This window comes from Coccinella septempunctata, chromosome 1 (genome assembly GCF_907165205.1).
Source record: "Coccinella septempunctata chromosome 1, icCocSept1.1, whole genome shotgun sequence".
Lineage (NCBI taxonomy): Eukaryota > Metazoa > Arthropoda > Insecta > Coleoptera > Coccinellidae > Coccinella > Coccinella septempunctata.
In genome coordinates, this window is record NC_058189.1 from 30,889,745 (window position 1) to 30,902,933 (window position 13,189).

General features: G+C 38.9%; 2 protein-coding genes across 4 annotated transcripts in view; both read left to right on the top strand.

The window, feature by feature from the left end:
* The window catches only part of LOC123310102, a 103,301-nt gene that overhangs the window by 77,103 nt on the left and 13,009 nt on the right, over window positions 1–13,189 (top strand). The window lies entirely within an intron of this gene.
* Window positions 11,320–13,168, top strand: LOC123310093. Its single transcript, XM_044893476.1, has 2 exons — window positions 11,320–12,902; window positions 13,065–13,168. Exon 1 carries the CDS (start codon window positions 11,626–11,628, stop codon window positions 12,709–12,711), a length of 1,086 nt encoding a protein of 361 aa, XP_044749411.1. The 5' UTR covers window positions 11,320–11,625; the 3' UTR covers window positions 12,712–12,902; window positions 13,065–13,168.

The following is a 13,189-nucleotide window of genomic DNA, read 5'->3' on the forward strand; positions in this document are numbered from 1 at the left end:
TCTCTTGGGAAAATGAACTCTTCTGCCGGATCTAGTAGTTGTTCTTTCCTGGGCTGGAGTTTGATCTTCTCTATCGGGTTCTACAGGGTGTTCTTGCATTGGCTGGTTCTCCATATCGTCGTCCGCGATGACATAGGCTGGTTTTAACCTGTCGATTGTCACTGTCGTTTCCTTGTTGTTCATTCTTATTATGAAGTGTTTTGGACTTCGACTCAACACTTCGTATGGTCCGTCGTAGGGGTTTTGCAGGCCTTTCTTCGGGCCATCATGCCGGACGAACACGTAAGGTGAAGTTACCAAGTCCTTGAATATAAAGCTGGTCCGCTCTACGTGGTGGCTTCCGTCAGTGGGCCTTATTTCTCGCATTTGTTGCCTCAGGTTCACTATGAAGTCGGATGTGTTCTCGCTGTCATCTGTACTTCTGGAATCCAGGAACTCTCCAGGCAATCTGAGTGGCTCTCCATATACTAGTTCTGCTGCCGTTGTTTTTAGGTCTTCTCGCCAGGCTGCTCGCATTCCGAGGAGGACGGTTGGGAGTGTTTCGGTCCATCGGTCGTTCTTGTGGCATTTTATTGCTGCCTTAAGTTGTCGATGGATTCTCTCCACCATGCCGTTTGCTGCTGGGTGATAGGCGGTAGTACGGATGTGATTCGTGCCAGTCAACTTATTCAATTCGTTGAACAGGCTCGACTCGAATTGTCTTCCTTGATCAGTGGTGATCCGAAGTGGAGTACCGAACCTCGCTATCCAGTTTGTGTAAAATTCTCTGGCGATGGTGGATGCCTCCTGGTTTTGGAGTGGGATGGCTTCTGGCCATCTAGTGAATCGGTCGACGCAGGTGAGGCAGTATCGGTAGCCCTCAGAGTGTGGCATGGTGATGATGTCCATGTGCACGTGGTCGACTCGACGTGTTGGTGGCATGAAAGTACCTAGTGGAGCATTGACGTGGCGAGTGACTTTGGCTCGCTGACACTCTATACAGCTGCGGGACCATTTTCTGCAGTCTGCGTTGATTGAAGGCCATACGAAACGTTGTTTGACCATTTTGATGGATGCATTCACTCCGGGATGTGCCAGTCTGTGAATGGTATCGAAGGCTGCTCTGCGGAATGATTTGGTGAGAAATGGACGTGCCTGAGGTGTGGATGTATCACAGTACACAGCGATTTCTGACCCATGTGGTTTCATCTTCCGTAGCAGCAGTCCTGTGTCACCTTGTAGATATCTCTGCAGTTCGTCGTCATCTTCTTGCGATGTGGCCAATGCTGCATAGTCCAAGATGGGAGTCACTTCGTCCACTCTTGAAAGGGCATCAGCGACGACATTCTGCAATCCTGGTACGTAGCGTATGTCGGTGGAGAATTGTGATATATAATCCAGATGGCGGAACTTTCTGGGCGAGCACTTCTCTGGCTTCTGCTTGAAGGCATACGTCAATGGCTTGTGATCCGTGAAAATGGTAAAGTTTCGGGCCTCTACCATGTGTCTGAAGTGTTTGATGGCTAGGTAGATGGCTAGCAGTTCACGGTCGTATGCTCCATAACGAGTCTCTGGTGGTGACAGTTTCTTGGAGAAGAATGCCAGTGGTTGCCATTCGCTGTTGACCAACTGTTGTAGAGTAGCTCCTACTGCAGTGTCTGACGCGTCGGTTACTAAGGCTAGAGGAGCGGCGTCCTTGGGATGAGCAAGCAAGGTGGCTGAAGCTAGCATCTTCTTCCCTTCTTCAAAGGCTGCAGTGGCTTCTGGGGTCCATGATATCTTCGCCTTTCCTTTCAGTTTTGGCACAAGCAGGTCGTGGAGAGGTGCAAGTGTCTGTGATGCTCGGGGTATGAAACGACGATAGAAGTTTATCATACCCAGGAATCTTCGAAGGTCTTTGGCGGTTGTTGGTTGACTGTACCTCAGTATGTCTTGGATTCTGTCTGGCAGTGGTCTTGTTCCATCGGTAGAGACGAGGTAACCAAGGAACTTTACTTCAGGTTGTCCAAAGATACACTTGGCTGGATTGAGGACGATGGAGTAGTTGCGGAACCTCTCGAAGATGATCCGAAGATGTTCCATGTGTTCCTCTTCGGACGATGAGGCGATCAGTACGTCATCAATGTAGCTGAAGCAGAAGTCCAGTCCTTGTAGAACCTCATCGATGAATCTTTGGAAAGTCTGTGCTGCGTTCCGTAGTCCAAACGTCATGACTGGGAACTCGAACAATCCAAACGGCGTGGTGATGGCGGTCTTGGGAACATCTTCTTCGGCCAAGGGAATCTGGTTGTATGCCCTCACTAGATCGAGGGTTGAGAAAATTGTCTTCCCCTGGAGGATATGGGCGTAGTCCTGGATGTGTCTCACGGGATACTGATCGGGGACAGTCCGGGGGTTTAGGGCACGGTAGTCTCCACACGGTCTCCATTCTTCAGAACCCTTCTTTGGTGCGAGATGCAGTGGGGATGACCATGGACTCTTGGATGGACGGGCGATTCCTAGTCGTAGCATGGCTTCGAACTCCTTTTTGGCTGCCTTGTACTTATCTGGTGCCAAACGTCGTGGTCTCGAAGCTACTGGTGGTCCGGGCATCGTCTTGATGTGATGCCTCGTGTTGTGCCTGATGCGTCCTGGGGCTCCTGCAGGTCTGGTGATCTCTGGAAATTGCGTTAGTAGATCATGATACCTGGAGGATCCGTTGACAGTCTTGACTTCTGGGATGGAGCACTCAGCCACTTCTCCTTGGGTAGTGAGTTGGGTGGTTCCGTCCAAAAGTCTTCGGTTCCTCACGTCCACTAGCAGGTTGTAGAAACTTAAGAAGTCGACGCCGATGATGGGTTTTGATACGTCTGCTATGACGAACCTCCATGTGAAATCTCGGCGTAGTCCTAGGTTCAGCGTGAGGGTGGTTGTACCGTATGTGGCGATGGGTGTCCCATTGGCTGCTGAAAGGACGTAGTCTGACTTCTCTCGTCTGCCAGTGACTGCGCTGCGTGGGAAGACGCACAGGTCTGCTCCAGTGTCGACCAGGAACTGCAACTTGGAGTCCTGATCCGTGATGAACAAGCGGCGCGTCGTTGGGCTGGGATCACTGGCCGCTTCTAGTGAAGGCCCCCTTCGTTTCCCGAGGTGTAGTTGCAGGGCTGCACGCACTTCGTGGACCGGGCTCCAAATCTCGTATGGTACCAGCACTTTCCGTCAGTTGGCGATCGTCTGCGACTCTGGCTTCTTCGACGGTCGTGGGAACGGCTTCGGCTACCATCCCTCTTGGGTCGTTCTCGTTGGTGTGCTGCCAGCTCTGCCCGCAGGGTTGCTATCTCCAGGTTCAGTCCTAAGACCATTTGCTCCAGCTTCCTATCGATGATGGCCTCTATGTTGGTTGTCTCCGCTATCTGGTGGACGATAGGTCGAGAGGCTTCCATTATATTGTCCGCATGGGTTGCCAAGTCTTCGAGATTTGTGTCCTTGATGATGGCCAATGACACCTGGACACATTTGGGTAGCCGGCTCATCCACAGGGATTTCATCAGGGCATCTGGGAAGGTTCGATCTGCGAGTCCCTGTAAATGACGAAGGAATTGTGATGGCTTACGATCTCCCATTTCCTCTCGTTCCAGTAGGCGGCGGGTCTTCTCTTCTTGGGAGGCACTCAGACGTCGCACCAGCTCCATCTTCAATTTCTCGTAGGCCCCGTCGGTAGGTGGGTTCATTATGATGTCCTTCACCTCGGCGGCAAATTTTGCTGGCAGGGCTCCTACGATGTAGCCAAACTTCGTCCGGTCTTGTGTCACTCCGGAGCAAAGAAAACTTCCTTCAGCCATGGCGAACCATAATTCGGGATCGGCGGCTACAAACTCTGGCATCCGAACGGCGACTCTTGAGACCTGGGCTGCTTCTTGTTCCATTTTTCTTCGGGGCTCCTTTTTCGATCACGTCGGGGTCACCAATTTGTGGGTTGAACAGTCTGTTGAGCTGGAACTATCGTTAGTATTTTCAGGGAAAAGGGAAGTGAAATAAAATATTCCCACAGAATATCACAGTTTTTATTCAACCCAACTTTTATGAGGGTTGCCCTGAAGAGCAAAATATATGCGATGTCGTTTTAACAAAAACGAATTTGTTTCGCCCTAATGTGCGGTCACTGTTGACGTCCGGAATGCAGGCTCGGGATGCAGGTCAAGTGTCGCCCTGATAATTGTTGCCAGATGTGTTGGGACCGCAGGTCTTCGAGTAGCTGGAGTGGTTTTGAGAAAAACCTTTTGTGTGCAGGCTTGGAATGCGGAAACGATATGCGTAATTTTCTTAGCTGGTGGTCGTCTGTCTCGATCGCTGAGTGTGAATGTGACTGAATTTTGCTTTCCATATGGGTTCTTTTTATACCATTTTCGGAACATTTTCTCTGCACCAATGAAATTGTACGACGAAGGAGGAGTGGTTTCCTATGTTTCTCCGTTTTGATTTTCTCGTCGAATTTGTTGTAGGAATTCGGCATGTGAATTTATTTTCGAGGAAATTATTACATTTCCTACAGTATGCCGGTCATCGATGCTACGAATAGCATGGAAAGATAAGAGAAACAAAAATAAAAAAAAATACAACCACGCGCGCTGCGAAGGAGGATAAAGAAAGCCCACAGAACACACCCTTTATGAGAAGACCCTCAATAATTCGAACGAGGGCGTCACTGACGGTACGCGCGCAAGCGCAGGGGAGTCAATCGAGGACACGATCAAACATCAAACCAAAAAGATCAAAGCAAGGTAGTCAGCAGGCATCCCTCTGTTTCCCATATTGCTCTGACCACTCCCCTGAACTTGCCTGGGAATACCAAGAATGTATTCTCGGTGTTGTTGATAGGGGGCCATTTCTGTGGCTGGATCAATCTCCGGAACTTGTCCACATTGATTTATGGGGTAGAATTAAGGAAAAAGTTTACGAAAGTCCGTATATTCGAAGCATTTCATGGCGTAGATCCCTAGAAATACAAATAGCAGCGAGGTCTGTCCAGGATCGAATTTTGAAATGTCTCTAGCAGAATGGAGATCCTATTGAATATTTATTGTGAGGGGGGCGGGCTTATGAAAACACAGTAATTCAACTTTTGTTTTTATTTTCAGAAATAAAATTAGATTCCGCAGTATTCACGTCCATGTTTGAAATAAGTAAAATATCGCAGAAATTTGGACAGGTTGAAAAACAATCACTTACGTCCGGTTTCATAATCAAATTTAAAGTCACTTTAGGCTTAAAGCTTCCTTTACTGTCATTTTTAGTAGGGTTAGAGGAAGCTTTGAAGTTAAAGCGGCTTTAGGTTTGATTATGAAACCGGCCGTTATGAATTCTAATAAAATTAGAAATACCTATGATCGAGAATATTTGTGCGTCCAGTTATCTCAGAAAATATACCTTTGAGGGCACCTATATTACTTTTCAACGTAGATTTTATTAAGGTTATATAAGATGACATAGTTTATAGGACAAACATAGGATAAAGCCATTTGAAAAACAAAAGTTAGTGTAACTTCTGATGAAATCGGATTCTCAAAGAATTTAAAGGAGTTATTTCTCTAGTCAAAGCTTCACTACGAAATCGCAAATGTGTTCGTGTCCTTCCCAACAATATTTCAACAAACGGAATTTCACCCTGTTTGTTTAATATATAAATATTAGTAGCATAATTTTTTTTTATTCATGTGCGAGGAAAAATATTTTAGCCACCCTTTGTGTGACCATTCTCTTAGGAGTGTGACACTCTAAATTTTTGTTTACACTCCCTAAAAAACATGTTCCATATTCTTGAGAAAGTTCTTCATCCTGCCCTTACAGCGTCTAGTTACAAGCGGCACTTTTAATTTATGCGATCTGATGACTCGAAATTTCCCGAAGAATACTGCTTTCTGCAAGCCAATACCTTGACCAAAGTGCTGCAGGCTGGACTAATATTTAACTATGTTACGTCGTAAGGGTTCATTGCACCTAAAATTTCCTATAATGAGGAAGACAGATGATAAATAGAAATGAAAAAAATTTTGCACCTATGTCAAAACCCATAAATAACTTGACGAGAAATTGTTTTGAACGTCCTATATAAAAGAATTATTTACTGCGCTCCCTTTTTAGGATATAGACATGCAAGGTTTTATGATATTTATTTATTTATTCAACTTTTCACATCCAACAGGCAAATGCCCAATTACAGGTGTATACAATTAGCAAACACACACATGTATGTTTGCTAATCCTCAAGCCGTCGTTAGACGAGGAAACCAAACAATCAGCAAAAAAAATAGTTTCTTATCAATAAATACAATTGCTTCCTAAACTGAACAATATATAGGAAAAACATATCAACTGAGGGCAAACGATTCAAGCTTCTGAAGGTGGATGCCACAGGACTATGAAAATGATGTTGTATAGTGGAAACATTCATTCTGAAAGTTAAATTTGTTCTGGATATAATTCAGGGTGTTTTGAACAGAGAGAGCAGGTACATCGAATCGACCTGAACATTGACCAATTTGAAATCAAAGATTGCACCTGAAATTTCTCTCCTCGTTCTCAAACTCGACCAGTAGTGAGTTATAGTTATAATGGCGAATAGGGTAAACTTTATGTCCTTTGTAGTACAAAGATTTATTTTGTACAGATTTTAACGCTATATTTTATTGCCCGTGAATAGAATTCCATAAAGCACAGTTTTCAAGTTTGGTACGTACTAAACTGAAATATACTAACTGAATAGCTTATATGTATATTAGAAATTTCCTTACAATTGCGCAAAACGAAACAGAGAGTTCTATTGGCTTCACAGATAATCCTACTGATGTGTAGGTCGAAGGAAAGCTTGCTATAGAACAAGACACCTGAATCGTTATATTCGTTTAGCCTTTTGAACACATTGGTGCCAACATTATAATTGAATTCTTCGGTGGTTAGATTTCTTTGAATAAGTCATAATTTTACATTTACCGATATTTAAAGGTAGTTCATTCATAGTGCACCATTCATATAATCGTCCAATATCTTCCTGCAGCATATAAAAATCATGTATATAGCGAATCACTCTGAAAATTTTGAGATCATTCGCAGAAAAAAGTTTCTTTGATCTAATTACATTGCATTGATCATTAATGAATATAAGAAATAAGAGGGACCCTGGATTAAAACACTGAGGTAACCCGGAGCGGTCAATAAAATAACATTGTTGTTGTTGGGGGAAATTAACAAAATACATCCGGGAGTTTCTTTTACGATGGAGTTGGAGTCGGAAGGTTCCATTAACTATCTTGATCTGACCATCATGAGGTGTGGTCGCAGTTTGGAATTCAAAATTTTTCACAAGCCAACACAGACGGACACACTGATTAATTTTCATTCTTGCCACCCCATGTCACATAAGTTGGCTTCTTTCAATTCGTATGTTAATAGACTCTTAACCATCCCTTTGTCAGAGGAGAATTTTCACTTGGAGCTGGGGTTCATCTGACAGCTGGCATTTAATAATGGCTTCGACCCATTTATTGTCGATTCGATAATGAGGAAAATAAAACACAAAAAATTGGTCACATCGGCGTATCCATCCATCACCGATACTGTCCCAAAAAGGTTCTTCTGTCTTCCTTACTTTGATCGCTACATTTTCGACAGATCAGTTAAGATTTTGAAAAGATCTTATGACAATATTGAAATCGCCGCAAAACCAAGTATCACTCTGGGAAAGTTTTTCATTAATTCAAAGGACAAAATTAATCCCTTGGACAAAAGTGGCGTATATAAGTTGAATTGTAACGATTGTGACGCCACATACATAGGAAGAACGTGCAGACAATTGAAAGTGAGAATTTCCGAGCATTCGAGGTACCCAGATAAGTCAGTCTTTGGTCATCACATTAGTTTTAACAATCATTCATTCAGCCCTCAGGATAATTCAAAGATTATACTACAGACCAACAGTAGAAATTATACTAGGTTAGATTTTCTTGAAAGTTCACGATGAATGATGATGAGACCTATGAGTACGAATTCAGGTGATTTTTGACAGGTTTCTAGGTCGACGAATTATTCAGAAAACCAGGTTTTGGAAAAAAGGCCAACTAGTTTCGACTTTATTATAAAATCTTCATCAGGGCTCTGAAATGGTACAACAAAACTACAATAATTTCGGATGTTCGAAACTTATAATTAAAGATCAAAACCTTATTTAAAAAAAATATTTTCAAAATACATACACACACATATACTATTATAAATGAGGAAAAGGGTTCGGAAAAATTGTGAGAACTTTTAACTTACATTTTCACCTTTTGTGGTTCTGTTGTCATAAATTTCGATGTCATAAATTAAAATTAAAGAGAATAAATTACTGCTCGCATCTAAATCTTTGAAAAGACTGATGTGATGATGTTAAATTATCAAGTTAGATGTTTCTGGAGTATGCGCGGACAATTATGGCAATTTATACACTCGGGTTGGACAACAAGCTTCTATTTATTCTTTATTTTTCCAATTAAATAATAATATGCGGTATTCAACCTTTCTATATCGTTTCTTTTGTTAATGGAATTTTCGTCTTGTTTTATGGATATCATTTCATCTAATAACCGTTTTTTTAAATTTGTTTGCCTACCCAATATTTTTACTGACCTAGGATCGAAATTAAAGGAATGAAGAAGACTTCCTACATGCTCCGCGAGTGCCGTATTATTTTCCTTTTTGTTTTTCAAAGGATTAAGGATGTTGAGTGAGTCTCTTTTGTGTTCTGAGATTCTGTCCTTAAGGTAGCGACTAGTTTGACCAATATATGTGGCTGGACAGTCGTTACAAGATATTTTATATACCATGTTACTTATTAATTCTTTGGGAGTTGCACTTTTGGTTTTTGTGAAAAATTGTTTTATAGTATTGTCAGATTTGAAGGCAATATTTACGTTTAATCTGGTGAATATATTTTTAATTTGCTCTCCTAAATTTTCAACGTAAGTTAAACTGAAATATTTTTGGTTTTCTTTTTCTTCCTGTGGTCTGTGGTGCTCAGGTTCACTCTTGTTCAGAATTTTTTTTATGAATTTTGTAGGATAGTTATTTTTTTCTAGAATTGTTTGTATTTTAATGATGTTTTTTTCGTGAAATTCATTATCAGAAAGTTTGAGAGCTCTATGTTTCAAATTATTAATTATGTTAATTTTTTGTGCCATATGGTGTTTTGAATTAAAATTGAGTATTCTCCCGGAAAACGTTGGTTTTTGGTACCAATCTGTAATTATTCTATTATCTCGTCTGATCAATAAAGTATCTAGAAAAGGTAGTGAGTTATTATGTGATTCTATTTCAATAGTGAATTTCAAGCGGGGATGAATGCTATTGAATGCTGCTAAGATTTCATCCTTTTTATCGAAAGGTATTGACGTGATAATGTCATCAACATATCTTTTAAAAATGGTATCCCAAAACTCAACTTATCAATAGCCAAATTCTGAACTTCCACCATTACTATGTCAGATGTTACCGGTGCCAGATTATTTCCCATACCCAATCCAAATATTTGCCTGAAAAATGCATCATTAAACATAAAATAACTATTTTCGATGCAAAACGTGAACAGTTGTAAAAATTCTTCAACTGATAGAGTTGTATGAGGCTCAATTTTCCCCCATTTTTTTTCGATTATTGTTATCGCCAAGTCAAGTGGAACATTTGTATAGAGTGAGACTACATCTAGTGAAATTAGTATGTATCGGTCCGGAATTGTAACTGTTTTTAAATATTCAACTAACTCAAAGGAATTTCTAGTGTATCTATCATCTTTCTCAAAGGCATGGTTTAGAAGTTGGGCTAAATATTTACTAAGGTTATATAAGGGGCTTCCGATGTATGAGACAATTGGTCTTAAAGGGTTATTTAATTTATGGATTTTAGGTAAGAAGTATATCCTAGGACATAGACCATTAGTGCATTTTAAGAGTTTGTAAGTGCTCTCTCCGATCTTTTTTTCCTTGTATAATTTAGTTACAATTTTATTCAATTTAGACTGAACATTTTTGGTTGGATCTTCATTAATTTGGCAGTAAGTTGTGTTATCATCCAAAATATTTAAAGCTTTTTGGTCGTATTCTTCTCTGAATATGGCAACTGTTGTTTTACTTTTATCAGCTTTCGTTATAATGATATTTTCGTTGGTTTTAAGAAATTGTTTTGTTTCCCTAATCCACTTCCGCAATATGTTATTTAACTTGTCGGTTTCTTGGTTTTTTGACCTAATAAAATTGGTGATGGAATTAATCAAGGAACTGCGTGCTAAGTTGGTGCTATCTTCATCATTACATGTTGAAAGGATATATTCTATATCAATAATTATTTCTTTCAAAGGTTGTGTTGGACTTGAATACGGCAAATTAAATTTATCTCCCAAGCTGAGTAAATACTTGATATTTTCTGGGAACTCTATATTTGTTAAATTCACGAACCACTTTTCGTCACTTCTTACATTATCACTAAAATTAAATGAGGCAGATTTCAAGTTAGAAAATTTTTTAAGCTGTTTCCTTTTTGTTTTAGAATATTCTAGTCTCGAAATTTTTTTGTTTTTAGTAATCAGTATTTGCATTATATCCTCAGGCAGTTGATTAGCTAATAAAGATTTCATTTCAAAAGCTTTTCTTCTAAATACATTCAATTTCCAATGAATGATTGATATCTCTAATTTCAATATTTTACCTTTGAATGTACTGACTATTGTGTTATATTTATCTGAGATGTTTTTATTTTCATGCATGAGTAGAGAATAATTAATTGAGTGTTGAATATGAATGGGGTAAATACATTGATTCTTACAGTTTAATAAAAACTTCCTGTGGTTCTCAAAATGAGCTAACTTCATTGTTGTTGACTGCCATTTTTTAATAATCTTATTTATGTCTTCGCTGTAATGTCTTCTCATGTGTGCGTAAAAACCTGCAGTAATGTTATCCATCTCAAGTCTTCAAGGTTACCTCGATGATTCACGATGAATGATGATGAGACCTATGAGTACGAATTCAGGTGATTTTTGACAGGTTTCTAGGTCGACGAATTATTCAGAAAACCAGGTTTTGGAAAAAAGGCCAACTAGTTTCGACTTTATTATAAAATCTTCATCAGGGCTCTGAAATGGTACAACAAAACTGCAATAATTTCGGATGTTCGAAACTTATAATTAAAGATCAAAACCTTATTTAAAAAAAATATTTTCAAAATACATACACACACATATACTATTATAAATGAACCCTTTTCCTCATTTGTCCTAGGATATACTTCTTACCTAAAATCCATAAATTAAATAACCCTTTAAGATCAATTGTCTCATACATCGGAAGCCCCTTATATAACCTTAGTAAATATTTAGCCCAACTTCTAAACCATGCCTTTGAGAAAGATGATAGATACACTAGAAATTCCTTTGAGTTAGTTGAATATTTAAAAACAGTTACAATTCCGGACCGATACATACTAATTTCACTAGATGTAGTCTCACTCTATACAAATGTTCCACTTGACTTGGCGATAACAATAATCGAAAAAAAATGGGGGAAAATTGAGCCTCATACAACTCTATCAGTTGAAGAATTTTTACAACTGTTCACGTTTTGCATCGAAAATAGTTATTTTATGTTTAATGATGCATTTTTCAGGCAAATATTTGGATTGGGTATGGGAAATAATCTGGCACCGGTAACATCTGACATAGTAATGGTGGAAGTTCAGAATTTGGCTATTGATAAGTTGAGTTTTGGGATACCATTTTTTAAAAGATATGTTGATGACATTATCACGTCAATACCTTTCGATAAAAAGGATGAAATCTTAGCAGCATTCAATAGCATTCATCCCCGCTTGAAATTCACTATTGAAATAGAATCACATAATAACTCACTACCTTTTCTAGATACTTTATTGATCAGACGAGATAATAGAATAATTACAGATTGGTACCAAAAACCAACGTTTTCCGGGAGAATACTCAATTTTAATTCAAAACACCATATGGCACAAAAAATTAACATAATTAATAATTTGAAACATAGAGCTCTCAAACTTTCTGATAATGAATTTCACGAAAAAAACATCATTAAAATACAAACAATTCTAGAAAAAAATAACTATCCTACAAAATTCATAAAAAAAATTCTGAACAAGAGTGAACCTGAGCACCACAGACCACAGGAAGAAAAAGAAAACCAAAAATATTTCAGTTTAACTTACGTTGAAAATTTAGGAGAGCAAATTAAAAATATATTCACCAGATTAAACGTAAATATTGCCTTCAAATCTGACAATACTATAAAACAATTTTTCACAAAAACCAAAAGTGCAACTCCCAAAGAATTAATAAGTAACATGGTATATAAAATATCTTGTAACGACTGTCCAGCCACATATATTGGTCAAACTAGTCGCTACCTTAAGGACAGAATCTCAGAACACAAAAGAGACTCACTCAACATCCTTAATCCTTTGAAAAACAAAAAGGAAAATAATACGGCACTCGCGGAGCATGTAGGAAGTCTTCTTCATTCCTTTAATTTCGATCCTAGGTCAGTAAAAATATTGGGTAGGCAAACAAATTCAAAAAAACGGTTATTAGATGAAATGATATCCATAAAACAAGACGAAAATTCCATTAACAAAAGAAACGATATAGAAAGGTTGAATACCGCATATTATTATTTAATTGGAAAAATAAAGAATAAATAGAAGCTTGTTGTCCAACCCGAGTGTATAAATTGCCATAATTGTCCGCGCATACTCCAGAAACATCTAACTTGATAATTTAACATCATCACATCAGTCTTTTCAAAGATTTAGATGCGAGCAGTAATTTATTCTCTTTAATTTTAATTTATGACATCGAAATTTATGACAACAGAACCACAAAAGGTGAAAATGTAAGTTAAAAGTTCTCACAATTTTTCCGAACCCTTTTCCTCATTTATAATAGTATATGTGTGTGTATGTATTTTGAAAATATTTTTTTTAAATAAGGTTTTGATCTTTAATTATAAGTTTCGAACATCCGAAATTATTGTAGTTTTGTTGTACCATTTCAGAGCCCTGATGAAGATTTTATAATAAAGTCGAAACTAGTTGGCCTTTTTTCCAAAACCTGGTTTTCTGAATAATTCGTCGACCTAGAAACCTGTCAAAAATCACCTGAATTTCTTGAAAGTGTTCA

What these genes read in the sequence shown, in the direction of transcription:
- LOC123310093 (XM_044893476.1), top strand. Translation starts at nt 11,626, where the DNA reads ATGTTTAATGATGCATTTTTCAGGCAAATATTTGGATTGGGTATGGGA.